Source organism: Aulonocara stuartgranti (assembly GCF_965226115.1).
Source record: "Aulonocara stuartgranti genome assembly, chromosome: 2".
In the NCBI taxonomy this organism is placed as follows: Eukaryota; Metazoa; Chordata; class Actinopteri; order Cichliformes; family Cichlidae; genus Aulonocara; species Aulonocara stuartgranti.
This window is the reverse complement of record NC_138940.1, coordinates 37,905,855-37,921,065: the sequence shown is the minus strand read 5'-3', so window position 1 is coordinate 37,921,065 and position 15,211 is coordinate 37,905,855. Positions and strand designations below refer to the sequence as shown.

The following is a 15,211-nucleotide window of genomic DNA, read 5'->3' as shown; positions in this document are numbered from 1 at the left end:
CTTTTGAGTGTTTGAGTTGAATCTTTTTTTTCCTTGTACAAAAATTCAAGCTTTGTCTCTTATGGTAATTTAACCTTTCAGTAGTCTAGACAGTTAACAGCAAGTGTTTAATTTATTGGATATAAATGGGATGAAGTGTGATCCATTTCCAGGCAGCTTTAATTTTAATTCACTAAGATTTACACAAGATAAACACCTAAAACTTATTCAGCTTCATTTTTTCCCAGACAATTGAGATATTGTACACGTCTCGGGTGCGTTTAACCACCTGAGGACTACAAAATTGTGTGCTTTCGTCTGACAAATGTACCCTGCCAGTTCAGCTTGTGAAGCCTTGTGAAATCGCTGCTGATGGGAGTGACAGTCAACAGAGCTGTGCCTGAAGGGTTGACAGATACAATTATTTTGCTCTGCTGAGTCTGAACTCCCATCTCCTTGTACTGAGGCAGGATCTGTGTGACGTTGCACTGCGGGCCACAGATCTTCCAACCGGGGGCAGCCCCAATGTTGAACCCTCGAGGACCACCTGTCTCCAGTTTGTTCAGCACAGCAACAGCCAGGCGGTTCTTCGACAGCGGCCTCTCCCACACTTCAAAATTGTTCCCCTGTAGAAAAAGGGGAAGTCTTACTGGTTTATACCTTCATCTGCCATTACCCACACTGATCATTTGTAATTAATGCTATAAAGAGCCTGTCAGGCTGATCACAAACCATGTAGCATTTCTAAACAGCAACGACAGGCTACCATAAATACTCTGAGCTGCCATTGCAGAAGGAGTTCGTACTGAGTCGCACACCCACCTTGGCAGTGCGATATCCCTGCTTGCCCATTGAATCTTGGCTGATGTCTATGATGCGTTTGTTCTGCAGGAGCTCCTTGGAGCGAGGACAAATGTCTCTGAGATCATTGGACATGAGCAGAGGAGATGCCATGATGGCCCATAACGCCATCTGAGACTCCTGCTGGTCGTGACTCAGGCCAAAGTTCCCAATTACAAGCTAGAGAAATAAATTCAATATGTAAATTCATAAGCAAATCAGGCTTATGCTACAGTGTGTCCACAACCTACAAAAATGTCTAAATACAATAGTAAGTATGAGGAGATTTAGATTAGCATTAGATAAAAAGAAAAATAAGCAGGTTCATGATAGTAAAACCACTCATGTCCAAGGCCTTAAGTAGAACAAAGTACCATATCGGGGTCATTCCAGCCTCCGGGTCCAGCTGCAGGGACGATGATGTCCTGATGAGCGGCAGTCCAGTCCAAGATGGATTTGACGGAGCTCCACGAGTCGAACACGTCATCAAAGTTGCGCCAGTGATTACAAGTCTCACGGATAGCTGTGTAGTTGGGCTGGAAGCACAGAAATGCTCTTTATTTTGAGTATACTCCATTATTTTTGCAGCATCTTCTACAAAACACCAAGTTAACCATTAAAACAAGTTCTCACCTGTTTTAAAGGCCACTCGTACAACGGCCACTCACAAGAGTACAGGATAGGCCGTCCAGTGTTGTTCAGTGCTTTTGACATGTTTGTGTAGCCTTAAACAGAGCAAACATTTAGTAGTTAACCCTTTAAACACCTTAACTGGTAAATAAAATGATGTTTAGGAAAGAAATTTGACCTCCTGTATAGATGGAGAGTACATGTCCACATTGTTTGTTTGCGCGTATATTTTTATATATATTTTATATTTTATATGTATTTTTGTAAGCAGCTGGATAGCGTAGTGATAAGACTACACGCCTTTAGAGTTGGAGACGCAAGTTCGACTCCCGCCTGGAGCGTATGTATCCAGCTACACACCTCATGCTAACCAAGCCTACAGCAGAAAGAAACAAAAACAGAGAGATGAAAAGAGCTTACATGAAACAACTAGAAGTGTTCGGAAGAAGACTGCTTTCACAGGTACAACACACATGCTACGGCAAGGGGGAGCCAGGATGCCAGGTCAGGGGGGGAGATATCATCACCCGAGATTGGGTACCAAGTGGGAAGGATCATTAAGAGGAAGATTGATATGGGGCTAATCCAGCCCCATATCAACAGGCCAAATATGGCCTGAACGGTCACGAGGTCAAAATGGGAGATGCCCCCAAGAATGGCAGAGGGTTTTTTTTGTACGTTCATATATGTGTCTGTATGTGTATTTATACGGTGCCTGTTGTTCACCTTTGTGGCACTGCCAATCAGAAATAGAAACTCACCCTCTCCCAGCAAAGCCCGATTCATGAAGCAACCATCAAATTTGAGCAGATCAACATCCCAGTCAGCAAAAGTCTGAGCATCTTTCTCGTAGTAACCAAGGCTCCCAGGATATCCAGCACAGGTTTTGTCCCCCACATCTGCGTAGATACCCAGCTTCAGGCCATTAGAGTGGATCTTAAAGCATAAAAAAATATCAAAGATTTGTTGATTCATCTCAGTGAATGACAAATACCAGTGACATCCATTTTCTTTCACTTGTCCAATTCAAGGTCATATGGGTGCTGGAGCCCATCCGAGCAACCATGCCACTGTGCCTGTGCACGCTGGAAAAAGCTTGTACCATATCCCTTTAAGGGTTAAATAGTAAATTTTGCCCTAAGGATACTTAGGAGTACCGGGCTGTGGTCGACTCCTTTGTCACGTGGTGTGAGCAGAATCATCTGCAGCTCAACGTGGCAAAGACCAAGGAACTGATCGTGGACTTCAGGAAGACCAGGAAACACTTGACCCCTGTTTCAATCCAGGGGGTCAGTGTTGACATTGTGGAGGACTATAAATACCTTGGAGTACACATTGACAATAAACTGGACTGGGCTAAAAACACCACAGCACTTTACAGGAAGGGCCAGAGTCGTCTCTATTTTTTGAGGCGACTGAGGTCCTTCAACATCTGCCAGAAAATGCTGAGGATTTTCTATGAGTCTGTGGTGGCCAGTGCGATCCTCTATGCTGTTGCATGCTGGGGGAGCAGGCTGAGGGTCGCAGATGCCAACAGACTTAATAAACTGATCCGTAAGGCCAGCAATGTTGTGGGGATGGAGCTGGACTCCCTCAAGGTGGTGTCGGAGAGGCGGATGCTGTCCAAGATAAAGACAATGTTGGATAACACCTCCCACCCACTCCATGACATGCTGGTCAGTCACAGGAGCTCGTTCAGTGAGAGACTGAGATTACCCATGATGCACCACTGAACGACACAGGAAATCATTCCTGCCTGTGGCCATCTCCCTGTACAACGCATCCACTTAACACACTGTTTGCTGCTACAACTACACATGTTTCTTTTCCAACTATTTATTTATAAGTGACTTATGTATGTATGTATGTATGTATGTATGTATGTATGTATGTATGTATGTATGTATGTATGTATGTATGTATGTATGTATATATATGTATATATTGTACTATTCTTAGTTAGCGTATTGTCTGTCTTGTCTTAATGTTGGTTTAAAATGGAGCACTGTAACAAAAAATAATTTCCCCCAGGGATCAATAAAGTATTCTGATTCTGATTCTGATTAGACATACAGACTGGAGTAGCCAGGGATCGAACCACTAGATGACCTGCTCTATCTCCTGAGCCACAGCTGCACAGGCAAATTGCTAAAAAAGATGAACCCCCCAAAAAGCAAACAGATCATCCCAAGGGTCTACTTTACTCAAAAAAACAAACAAACCACTGATTCTGCTTAAAGCATAAACTTTCTGAGCAGGCAGTATGTTTCTTCCAGTAGGTGGCAATGTTGCACAGCTCTAAACGTGATTCTTTTAATACAGAACTCAAGGTTGCCTTAGTGGGCCTAAATATATTCCTTTCCTGCTAAACAATATATTTTTAGCAATCTTTATACGTGAAGCCTTATACATCGAAATGCGCCTGGCATCATGGCTTCCAGCTCCTTTCTATTGTGAGTCTCCTGCGAAGAGAGTCAACGGCAGCACTTTCCTATCCAACACAATATGTGCTTGCACATCTTCCCTGGCTCCAGGTGCTATACTGGAAGGTAATTTGACAACAGATTCCACATCTGCTCCTTTCCTATTCATTATGTAAATACCTGCAGGTCAGCTTGAATGGGTATATGATGAATATGTAATCACTTATTTCTAGAGATATTCAACCAGGGCTACAAGAACTTTTTAACATCTGAAATTTTAGACACGTTGTACTGACATGATAATACTGCATACCATAAAATCACAGCGGCATGTTGAACATAAAGTGGGTTTATCATTCTTTGAACTGTGTATATTATTCAAACTGCTGCCCCAAAGCTGGAAGCTACAATAAACGCAGTCACGTCCTCTCACATGGTCTCATTTTGCTTCTCCCAGCTAGTAAAGTATTTCTCACTTTCACCGAGTCTCTCTGAAGCTCTTTCTGTTTGATGTCCATAGAGGAATTATGGCATTAATACTATATTCACATCCAGACTTTTCATTCCTCTTCCATAACTAATACTCACATAGTCGGCCAGTTTCTTGATGCCTCCTGGGAATCGTTTGGGGTCTGCCTGCAGGCGGCCCTGGGCATCACGCTGGTGGGAGGGCCAACAGTCATCGATGCAGACGTACTCGTAACCGGCCTCTTTCCAGCCCTCCTTCACCATCACATCTGCCATCTGCATGTACAGATGCTCACTGCCAAGGCAACAGGAGGAGACAGGCGGGGTTAATATTAGCCGTTAGAAGCCAGTGTACAATGTAATGTGTAATGGATATATGGCACACACCAATATTTAGAGATGAAGGAGATATTATAACAGTGAACAAAAGGTTTGCTCAGAGGTGAATAACATTACGTTTTGTGAGGAAAAATATGCCAGGCACAAAAATGGAGGCATTAGTGAGGTTGAAAGCAAAACCACGTTTACGTTATCTTTAATTCAAGAAAATATATATGTTAGATATGTTAACCTGTAATTATGACTTAACATATCATCATTATGAGAAAACCCTGAATGAACCCTGCGGTAGTGTTGTGCGAAACTGCAAATTTTGGTATCAATGCCATACCAAGTAAATACAAGGCCAATATTACGGATACCAAAAACAATACTAATGTTTTTCACATATAACGGCATCTTATGTAGGGGACAGCAGTGTGTCATTAGTACTGATCCAGTATCAGTGTAGGTATCGATATTGGCTTGATCTGCCCACTTCTACCCTGCACCATCAAGTACACCCGGGCCTAAAACAGACCTACTGTGATCACTTCCAGCTCCTCCAGAGCAGCTTTGAATGATTTTGATTACAAAATAATGCTTACTTATCCTCTATTGAGCCAGGTTGCTTACACTGACCAATTTATTATTGCTCAGTATATGTACGTGAAACGTTGGCTATTTTAAACGAGTTTTCTCATTTTTAAAGCCTTGTTTTATATGTGCATCATTTCCCCCCAACCAATCTGGACCTCACATATTTCTCCACTAGACTTTAACAATAAATGACTTTTATGTTACAGCTGTTGCAAATTTTGCTTCCACAATACACAGTACTTGCTGACACCAATATCTCACACATCAACGTCCCCCAATGCCTGAATCCAGAGAACAAAGAAAGGCGAACTTAATCAGCTGTCAACGACTATTTCAATCACGTGATCCTGCTCTTATTCTTATGACAGCCCCTCATAACGAGTTCCTCCGTACTTGTATAAAAATACCACACTTTCAAGGCAGATTAAACATATAATGAATGGTGAAGGCGTGCTTACTAGTTGTCACAAGAAATGTCTTTCCTCTTTAATAATACCTGATTACCTGGCTAAATGCAAATGCCACTTCCTGTAATCAATGGTGAATTCTTTTAGGTGAGGTTTTTAAATGTGTTTCAGTGATATGTTCAGTTTTAACAGAGTATGTAGGCTTGTGCTTTGATTTAGCGTACATACACGTCAGGATAACCGGATCACTTCTTACCTGATGCAGTTATTTGGGTCCGTGTCACAGTCGATGTTACACATGAACCTCTCCCAGTGCAGCCAGCCCATGGTGGGTTTCAGCGCCAGACCATTGTCCAGCGCCTCAGCAGCAGGACTCATTAAGCTGATAATTACGAGAAGACAGGCAGCTCTGCCCATTTTAGATTTTCAGCTCGACAATAGTTGTGCAGTGACCGGCAACAAACGACTGTAGTTCTTTCACTATTCATTTCCTAGTGCCAAAGCCAGCCAGCCCGCCTCCCGTGGATGAGTGACACAAAGCTGGACCAATTGAATTAAAATGCGTCTGTTACCGTCCAATGACGTTGCTGGAAACCAGGAAGCGCCGGGATTTAACCTAAAACTCAGGTGAAAAACATGAAAAGTCAGGTGACACCACGAGGCAGGTGATGGTCTTGTGATTCACCCGAATACAAAAACATCGCCGCAACCACGTGATTAATTTCACACCTAATCTGGTAGATGGGGAAATAGTAAAGTTGATGCACATTTATAAGACTAAATTGGGTATGAAAACACTCTATTGTAGTAATTTTCCACCCTAACACTGTTTACACCGCTTTTGTCTCCAACAAAAGCTTTTAAAAATAAGCTTCCATCTCTCATTTAAAATGCCTGTCTGAGTCCCGCATTAAAGTATGCATTGCGTAGGACAGAATTTCAGTTTCCATCAGTATGCTTTAACAGAGATAAATGCATGTGGGTAATTTAATGTAGTAGAGCACATTGCCATTTTTAAAAATCGCAGTTAACTCCTATCATCATTACTGTCCTGCATGGAAAGAATTTTTTTATTTAAAGTTTTATTACTTTGAGGTTGATAGTTTTCAGTCCACTTAAGATCGAGTGGATTTGATCCTTAAAGAAACATATTCGAGTAAATTACCTTGTAGCATCAGGTACACCTGTGCACATTGCAGTGGGAATAAGTAGTAAGTGAATGAGTATTAACCCCCAGAGTGAAAGTATCCACTGCTTTGACTCCACCATGTCAAAACAGTGGTGCTGCATCTAAGTAGAAGCAACCCTCCAGAGATATAGCATGTTTTCTCCTTTGCATCTTTTTGGAGAAGGAGTTATACCGAGGCCAAAGGATTCCTCCAAAGCTTTGCAAGAATACTTAAAGACCAAAAAGCATCAAGGAGTGCTCACTGCCAACAGAGCTCAGTCCAACTGAACCATTATAGGGTTACCTGAAGACTAAAAAATTATTATAGGAACACCGGGCTTTTCGGTAACATTATGTTATCCATGTCAGCTCACTGTACACTATACAAAGACATTATTTTTTTACCTAGATAGGATTTTCAGAACACAATAACAGTGTGTTCTAAATTTGAAGCTGATGAAAAAGAGAAGTATATTTCAAAGTGATCTCAGACTTTTGGACCTCATTGTCAACTCCTGAGAGAAACAGCCTTAATTTCAGACTTTAATTTCTTCTGGTGTCATCCTAAATAGCTTATTTAGTTTAATGATTCAAGTAGCTGTCTTAACTTAATTGTCAGTTAAAACAATCTAATCATCTAATTTGATAAAAGAATTTCACTGGATAGTGATCAAAATTAGTTGCTATGTAAACCTTGGAGGTCTAGTTCAGGTAACTCAGTCTTTCAGGTCTTCCTACATACATACACTTTTCTTTTCTTTTTTTAATTTTTTTTTATTTGGGAAGTAAAGGGTAAGTAGATTAATCTAGGGAACCATCACCCTGTGCCCAAACTAAAGCCATGTTTTAATATAGGAGGTACTCAAATGTAAATGAAAACCCTTCACCTGATACTTGCATTTTCTTTCCATCAGACACTAAGAACAAAAGAAGAAAAGGACCAATTTACCCTGAGGAGCCCGCCTAATCAAAAATGCCTCGCACAGCATCAGCAATAACGCAGACTTTGTACATATTGATGTTGCTTCAAACTGTGTATTAGCTATGGATGCGAGACACTAATTTGTCTGCCGCTGACACAAAATGAATTACAGATAGCTTTCTTAATTTAGAGGTAAACGGACACCCTGGTGCAGAATTAATAATCCTGGATGTTTTTATTTGTGAAATCGTCTCACACACGCAGAGACAGCGATGAGTCTTGCATTAAATGTGCTACTTTGCTCTTTTGGAGAAATTTAAGGGACAGCTGCTACTGGTTTATTTGGCTGTCAGATCAGTTGTTTTGGGGTAGTTGCAAAGGAGAGGTGACATAATTTGAATCAGCAGACTGCCTGTGTAAAACCCCCCTGTGATCCTGCTGCTGACACTCCGTCTTTGTTGCTCATGACTCCTTGCATTCTGATATTGAGAGGAGTCAAAACAAATGACGCATCCCTGAGTTGGCACGCACCCAGATTATGACAATAATATCACCCCCCTGCTCCCCCCTCCACCGGTGGGTGCATGTAAAAAGGGAGCATTAATGAACACAAAACATGACCTTTCAGCGAAATGTCAAGGGTGCCCATTTCAACCCTAAACATTATCAGAGGCTTCACCCTGGGACAGGCCTGATACAAACAATTTGTCACATGCTATAGTTCATATCAGAGCCAGTGAGCAAAGGCGTTGGGGCTCTAAATGTCAGATTTCAATTTGACTCCCCTCCCAGCTGATGGATGGGCCAATCCAGCTCATCTGAATACACAGTTTTCTTCTTGTAAAAATGGGATGTCGCCCCCGGTTGTGATGGAAACCATTGTTTTTTCACAGGAGCGCATAAAAGAGGAGCATGCCTCTGTCTTTACAGTGGTTAATGGAGGTTGTTGACATATGGGCAGCCCGTGCTTGCTGTCTGGTATATATGGCTCCCCGGAGCTTTGACACCAATCCATCATGTTTCTTTCTTCCCCACTGTCATATAATTGAAATGACTGTCATGGCTGACTTATGTTGGCAACTTTGTTATGAAGTGTAGGGTGATAAAATAAAAGGCAAAGCTGTGTTACGGTGTGCCTCCTCACCACTGAGCTTCATTACTGTATTGATCTCTATGGGGACAGGTAGCAGTGCAAGTAAATGCCATCAGAAAGTTGTGCTTCCTTAAATACGACGATTAACACTCTATGGCTCACATATCCTCACTGGGGAATCATCTGTTGTTGTGTAATTAGGTGCTTAAGTTGTTTATGCCAGTGTCACAAGGGAAAGAGCCTACATGTGCTGATGTGGCTACTTTAATTAGGTCCTTGTTGGACGGGGTGTGTCTGAAACGGTCTCTGGTAATAACCTTTAGGGGCAAACTCATGACCCGTAAATGAGTCAATGTATTGAGTGCATTTTTCAGCTTGGTTATGTTAGTTAAATTCAAATCACTTGTGCAAACGTTTTTGTTAATGAAGTAAAGATTATATTAAGTGTAAAACCCAGCGTGTTTAATGATCAGAGGATTTATTTTGGTTTTTTGTTGTTTGTAGAGCTGCTTTCATTCGGAGCTCTCATGGCGTGTGACAAGTTCAATTCAATTCAATTTTATTTATATAGCGCCAAATCACAACAAAAGTCGCCTCAAGGCGCTTCATAGATACAGAGGAAAACCCAACAATCATATGACCCCCTGTGAGCAAGCACTTTGGCGACAGTGGGAAGGAAAAACTCCCTTTTCACAGGAAGAAACCTCCGGCAGAACCAGGCTCAGGGAGGGGCGGGGCCATCTGCTGCGGCCGGTTGGGGTGAGAGAAGGAAGACAGGATAAAGACATGCTGTGGAAGAGAGACAGAGGTTAATAACAGATATGATTCAATGCAGAGAGGTCTGTTAACACATAGTGAGTGAGAAAGGTGACTGGAAAGGAAAAACGCAATGCATCATGGGAATCCCCGGCAGCCTACGTCTATTGCAGCATAACTAAGGGAGGATTCAGGGTCACCTGGTCCAGCCCTAACTATATGCAAGTAGTCTATGTTACCTAGACTTGATGGAAAACCCATATTTTATTAATCAAACACATATAAAAATAGCTTAAAAATGGATTTAATACCCCACAGAGATTAAGTTGTTAGTTAAGCGTTTTGTCAGATGATCTTCCATTTGGACCTTTGCAGAGCAGAGATGCCCAGACCTCTGTCTCCTGGGCCAGCTCTTCCAGGAGGACACCAAGGCATTTGCATGTCATCTGCAAGATTTAATCTCTCTGGGGTGTCCTGCTTCTATCCTAGGGCTTTCTTCTGGTGGGAGATGCCACCTCATAGTTGGTGCTGGGAAGACATCCTGATCAGATGCTTCTGTTTTTACCACAAGTTTAAGCTGTTTTCATAACAGCTCATTATGACTGAGAATTAGATGGTTAGGAAAATCTGTTCTCACATTATGTATCTGTTCATTTTGATGTTATTTGCTATTTCTGCATCACTGTTTTCTTTGGCACTTCGATTTTCTCTCCCTGTTAAATTTACCTCCGTTGTAGTTTCAATGTCACTGCTCTTGTCACACAATCCTTTGTCATACATTTTTGGAGCCAGTCAGCCTCCACTCCCTTTCCTTCAAATTCATTGAGATCTGTCACTCTCCCTTTCAGGCACTTTGTTGTGGAGCTCTTCTCCTCCCCATCTCCACCTCATCCGGGTTGCCCAGGGCATCTCATTCAAAGTCTCCATCAGCCATCTGCTGACTCTGTTCCACCAGTTTCTACACTCCAGGGGGTCTGTAACTATCCTGCCTTTATCTAGGATTTTACCCTATGATTGCTTCCCAATGTTTCAATTTCGCAATAAATTGTATTTTTCTTCCAAATGATTTCTCCTTATTGGAATAAAGCTGCCAGTTGAGGACCTATGAGCCATCTGTTTGTCAAACTAGACTCTTTGACGTAGTTGTCCTCTCACTAGCAGAGTGCTTCATATGTTTGGTTGAAATCTTCTGTTTTTGATTGGTTTTTGTGTTTTTTTGTATTTCCTGCCTTTATTTCTTCATCCAACTGAAGGAAAGCTCCTCTCCCCCATTTTAAGACTGCACATGGCTGATGGTGGAGACACTCAGCTAACTATAACTCTTTAATACTTTGCATGCATGATCTCGGAAGCTTAGCAGGGTTGGGCTTGGTTAAAACGTGGATGGGCCTGGGAATACCATGTGTTCTAAGTTTCAGCTCAGGAGGTAGAGCAGGTCATCTACTACTATTTGGAGTTTGATGGGTCAATCCCTGGATTTCAAACATTTCTAACTAAAGAAAATTGGGGGATGTTGGCTATACTTTAATATTTAGTTATTTTTTAAAATTTAGGATATCTATAATTACCATGTGATTAGAAAGAATGAACCACTAAGTTGTATGGTTATCCAGCTGAATTGTAGATGATATCTTTAATTAGATTCTCAATATAATTCAGTAATTCAGTGCTTCATTATTGCCATTATTACAAGTGAAAATGCAATTAGGAAGTCATTATGTCAGATATATATATATATATATATATATATATATATATATATATATATATATATATATATATATATATATATATATATATATATATATATATATATATCTCCTGTATGGTTAAATCCACTCACTCAGTATGTTGTAGTCATGAGATGGCATCAGGAATATTTCATTTCCTTTTCCCATAAAGTCACAGATGTAAGCACTCAGAGCAAAGATGGATTTCTTGGTCCTTCAGGAATCGGATTAAATCTCTCTCAGCAAGGGACCATGTAACTGCATGTTCTGTATTCCAGCAGATTAAGATGTCTAGAGGAATGTGAAGCGATGACATGCATTCCTTAAATAGCTCATTACACAGTTTTTCACTCCTTACTAATGTTCAGTCTTTCTCTGAGCAATTATTTGACATTAAACATGATTTTGACTTTGATTTCAAAGTGTCATGTATTTCATTTTCTATTTTTGTGCAGATCAGTTTCGGAGGCATAGGTACTTAAAAAAACCTCAATAATAAATTATTCACTGCTTTACAGCTAAAGGGTTGAACTGAAAGGAGTGTCTTGTTTGTCTAGTTTGGGACTCTCAAATATATTTTACTTTTTCAAGATTGGATGTTTTTCCTTGAGGGAAGAGAACCTGAAATATTTTCTCTTCTCACACCTAGACTCTGCAATAAACAACAGCTCTCAGTATTATGTACCACATTATGATTCTGCTCTTTTGCCAATGCGAGGATGTTGTTCAGTATTACTCTCCTAATGATTACATCTGAAATATTATTACTAATAAGAGGCTACTCCAGTGGAGATAGTTAGAACATCTCTGTGGAAGGCACTTCAGTATATATTGAGAAAATCAATTTTAATAGTAGAATCAATACAAAATTCAGTTTGTAGACTTTAAAAAGACAGGGAGCACACAAAGGCTGCCCTTTGCTTCAGTTGCTCTTACAGAAACACTGATTACCTGCCAGGGATAATCCTACCTTTAGGATTCCTGACGATGCACATTTTTTACAGTAATTAGATAGAATAGTCTGTTGTGTAGTCTTGCTGGTAAACAAAGTGTATTGCAAAAGCCAAAAGAAATAGACAGGCAGTACATTTTCTGATGAAATCAGTGATTTGCTCTGCTTAGTGTCTGGGACATTAACTCTAATAGTTTTGAGGCTGTCTAATTGGCCTCTGTTTAAGTCTTATTCTGCGGCACTTTTCATGTCTGTGTCTATTTAAGTCAAAGGGACAGTTGTGTATTGCCACAACTCTGGTGAAAATATTGTTTTCGGTTTTCCAGTTAGACCGTACTGTTCCAGGTAAGAATTAAGTCCCTTCACCTAATTTAGCAATTAGAGGCAAACCAAATAATTGCAGGGGCATTGAAGTCAATACTGAGTACCTTTGTTTTAATTTTTGTATTGACTGAGAAGTGATCGATTTTTTGCAATGTGACTTGGATGATGTACCCTTCCGTTCCAGAAAGAGATGTCTAGACAGCTACTGAAAGGATGGCCTTGAAAATTTATCCCTGATGTTATCGTGCTCAGATAATGAACCTTAAATACTCTGATGATCATCTGACTTTCTATCTAGCAGCAGCAGCATTTACTAGATGGACTGACTGCTTATGGTTGCCACTTGATGTCCCTGCAATCCACACAGGAACATTTTAAATCGTATGCAGGACCAGTCAGATTAAAGTATACATTGTATTGCAATGGGAAGCTGTTGATGTTGGAGGTTGGGCAGTGTGATCTAGTTCAATCCCTCACATGAGGAGGAATTTTACTTGGTGATAGTAGGAAAGAAAAACTCCCTTTTAACAGGAAGAACCAGGCTCAGGGAAATTGATATTTGAATCAAAAAGAACCTTTGTTGCCATAACTTGTTTACCCTCCTCACACACTCTCCGTGCTATTTGCCCTCTTATGTGTATTCTTGCAAATTGTTTTTCTTCCTGATGTTTTGAAATAATAATTTTTTAGCAGTAGCCCTCCTCAAAAAATTGACCCCAAATGTAAACATGAAGCGAAAGGTTCCTGGCCGATAAACGTGGTTAACCTTACTTTGTTTCACAGAATCGTATCTTGATGTTGACGACTGGAGTTTTGGTTGAAATGTCTTAAAAAGTATACTATAGTTTTAGTGACATTTTGGGAGGCTAAAAACATTCATGTCGTCCTTTAAAGGGGGAATGTATTAACCTTTGTGATCCTTTCATTTGACTTTATCTTGCCAGTTTGTCTATACATACATGGATTCATACATTGTCTTAATCACTTATGCAATTCAGGGTTGTGGCAAAGAGTGAATGCCAGCTGGCGCAGAGTGAGAGGCAGAGCACACCCAAGTCGTCAGTCTATTGCAAGCCTAACACAGCTAGACAACCACACACTAACACCTACAACTCATATCCGCAGACATGGGCAGTTTATAATAAAGTATCCAGAGAGAACTCAGACAGGCACAGAGAGAAGCTTGCAAGCTTCACACAGAAAGGATCCAGCACGACCGATATGTAAAATGATAGAAACTTTTGTTATTTGGCGACTAATGAGACCTATAAAAAAATATTGTGAAATGTAGCACATTTTTTAGTTTGACATGGAGTTCATTAGCACTTACAGAAAAACACATTTATAAAGCAGTCATGTCAAAAGGTGTTATTCCAGAGTGAGCTGTTTTTGTTTCTCAGCCACTGCATGAATAGCTGCAAGCAGTTTTTTTAGTCCTCCATCACTGCCACTCATTGTGCTTTACTTCACTGATTTTGCTGTGTAAGTTCCAGACTGAGTGACCTTTGTTTGGGTGTTTTCTGGCTTATAGACTCAATAAACTCCGCAGGTTATTTGTGATTGCAAGGTAGATGTACAACAGCAGCTCTGGACACTTTATGCAATGCTTAAAGTGAAAATAAAGTCAACCTTTTGACCATTTCTAAAGCGTTTTTCGTTGTTGAAATGTAGCATCTGTGTGACGGATGCAAACTTGACCTTTCACATATTAATAAACCGTGATGCCATAAATGCACCATTAGATTTCAGATGCCAGACTAACCATGAACCAAGCAGTTTGCAGCTTGAAAGCTTACACTAGTATATTGGACTAAGCCCTTAAAGTTTTAATGTACTCCAGGCATACAGTAGTCTGAAAGTGTAAAATCACTTTCAAGCTTTTTGACCTGCACTTTCTGTTTAATTTTTCATCTGAGTCTGAAAGATTCAGCTTGTGTTTTCTTTGAGACACTGCTTTTGTGTTACCTGAAGAAATTATTCTGTATAGAAGTTCAATATGTCTCAGGTAACCATGAACCTGAAAATTGATTTCTCTGGGTGAGTTTGGAGCCTGGAGCACATCTTTTATTCTCTTTGCTTGGAGAACAAAACAAATAATGTCACGCGCACCATTCTGCTTCTCTGTTATCACAGAAATGTATTGTCATATCGCTCTATTTGGTGATGGAAATAAGCAATAGCCTGAAGGAAGCAGGTTATCAAGTCATATTATTCCACCTGGTCATGCACGGTGCGGTAGAGCCACAAAAAAGGTTATCAAAAAAGTCGTATTTCTCTGTTAGTTAAACTAGAAACTTTGTTTCTGACAGCAAAACAACACAAGTGATCTTAATGGACTGAAATAGCGTAGTAAGCCAGAAAACATGGCCCCCACTATGATTTGTTTTAGAGGGAAAGCATGGTCAGTGTGATGCAGGAATTAAAATTTTATGAACAGGATCACCATGGTAACAAGGCAAGTTCACCATCACTGTGCATTCAGGAGATCCCATGATTGCAATTCCACAACCATGTCCTCTCATCCCCCCTATTGTTTACAGACTGTGAAAATGAAGGTTTTAGCTCATTACTCCCGTTGCACTTGGCTGGTAAGCTTTGCAA

General features: G+C 40.5%; 1 protein-coding gene across 1 annotated transcript; it reads right to left on the bottom strand.

The window, feature by feature from the left end:
- Window positions 1–118: 118 nt before the first annotated feature.
- Window positions 119–6,294, bottom strand: gla (galactosidase, alpha). The gene is made up of 7 exons (XM_082557781.1): window positions 5,922–6,294; window positions 4,461–4,635; window positions 2,211–2,385; window positions 1,453–1,544; window positions 1,194–1,355; window positions 802–999; window positions 119–605 (listed from the first exon to the last, which is right to left on the bottom strand). The coding sequence occupies exons 1-7, from the start codon at window positions 6,080–6,082 to the stop codon at window positions 276–278; spliced, it is 1,293 nt and encodes a 430-aa protein (XP_082413907.1). The 5' UTR covers window positions 6,083–6,294; the 3' UTR covers window positions 119–275.
- Window positions 6,295–15,211: the final 8,917 nt, after the last annotated feature.

Coding starts and splice junctions, on each gene's coding strand:
- gla (XM_082557781.1), bottom strand. CDS start 6,082: ATGGGCAGAGCTGCCTGTCTTCTCGTAATTATCAGCTTAATGAGTCCT. Junction 1,000..1,193: donor GCTGGAATGACCCCGATATG/GTACTTTGTTCT, acceptor TTATTTCTCTAG/CTTGTAATTGGGAACTTTGG. Junction 606..801: donor AGGGATATCGCACTGCCAAG/GTGGGTGTGCGA, acceptor CTTTTTCTACAG/GGGAACAATTTTGAAGTGTG.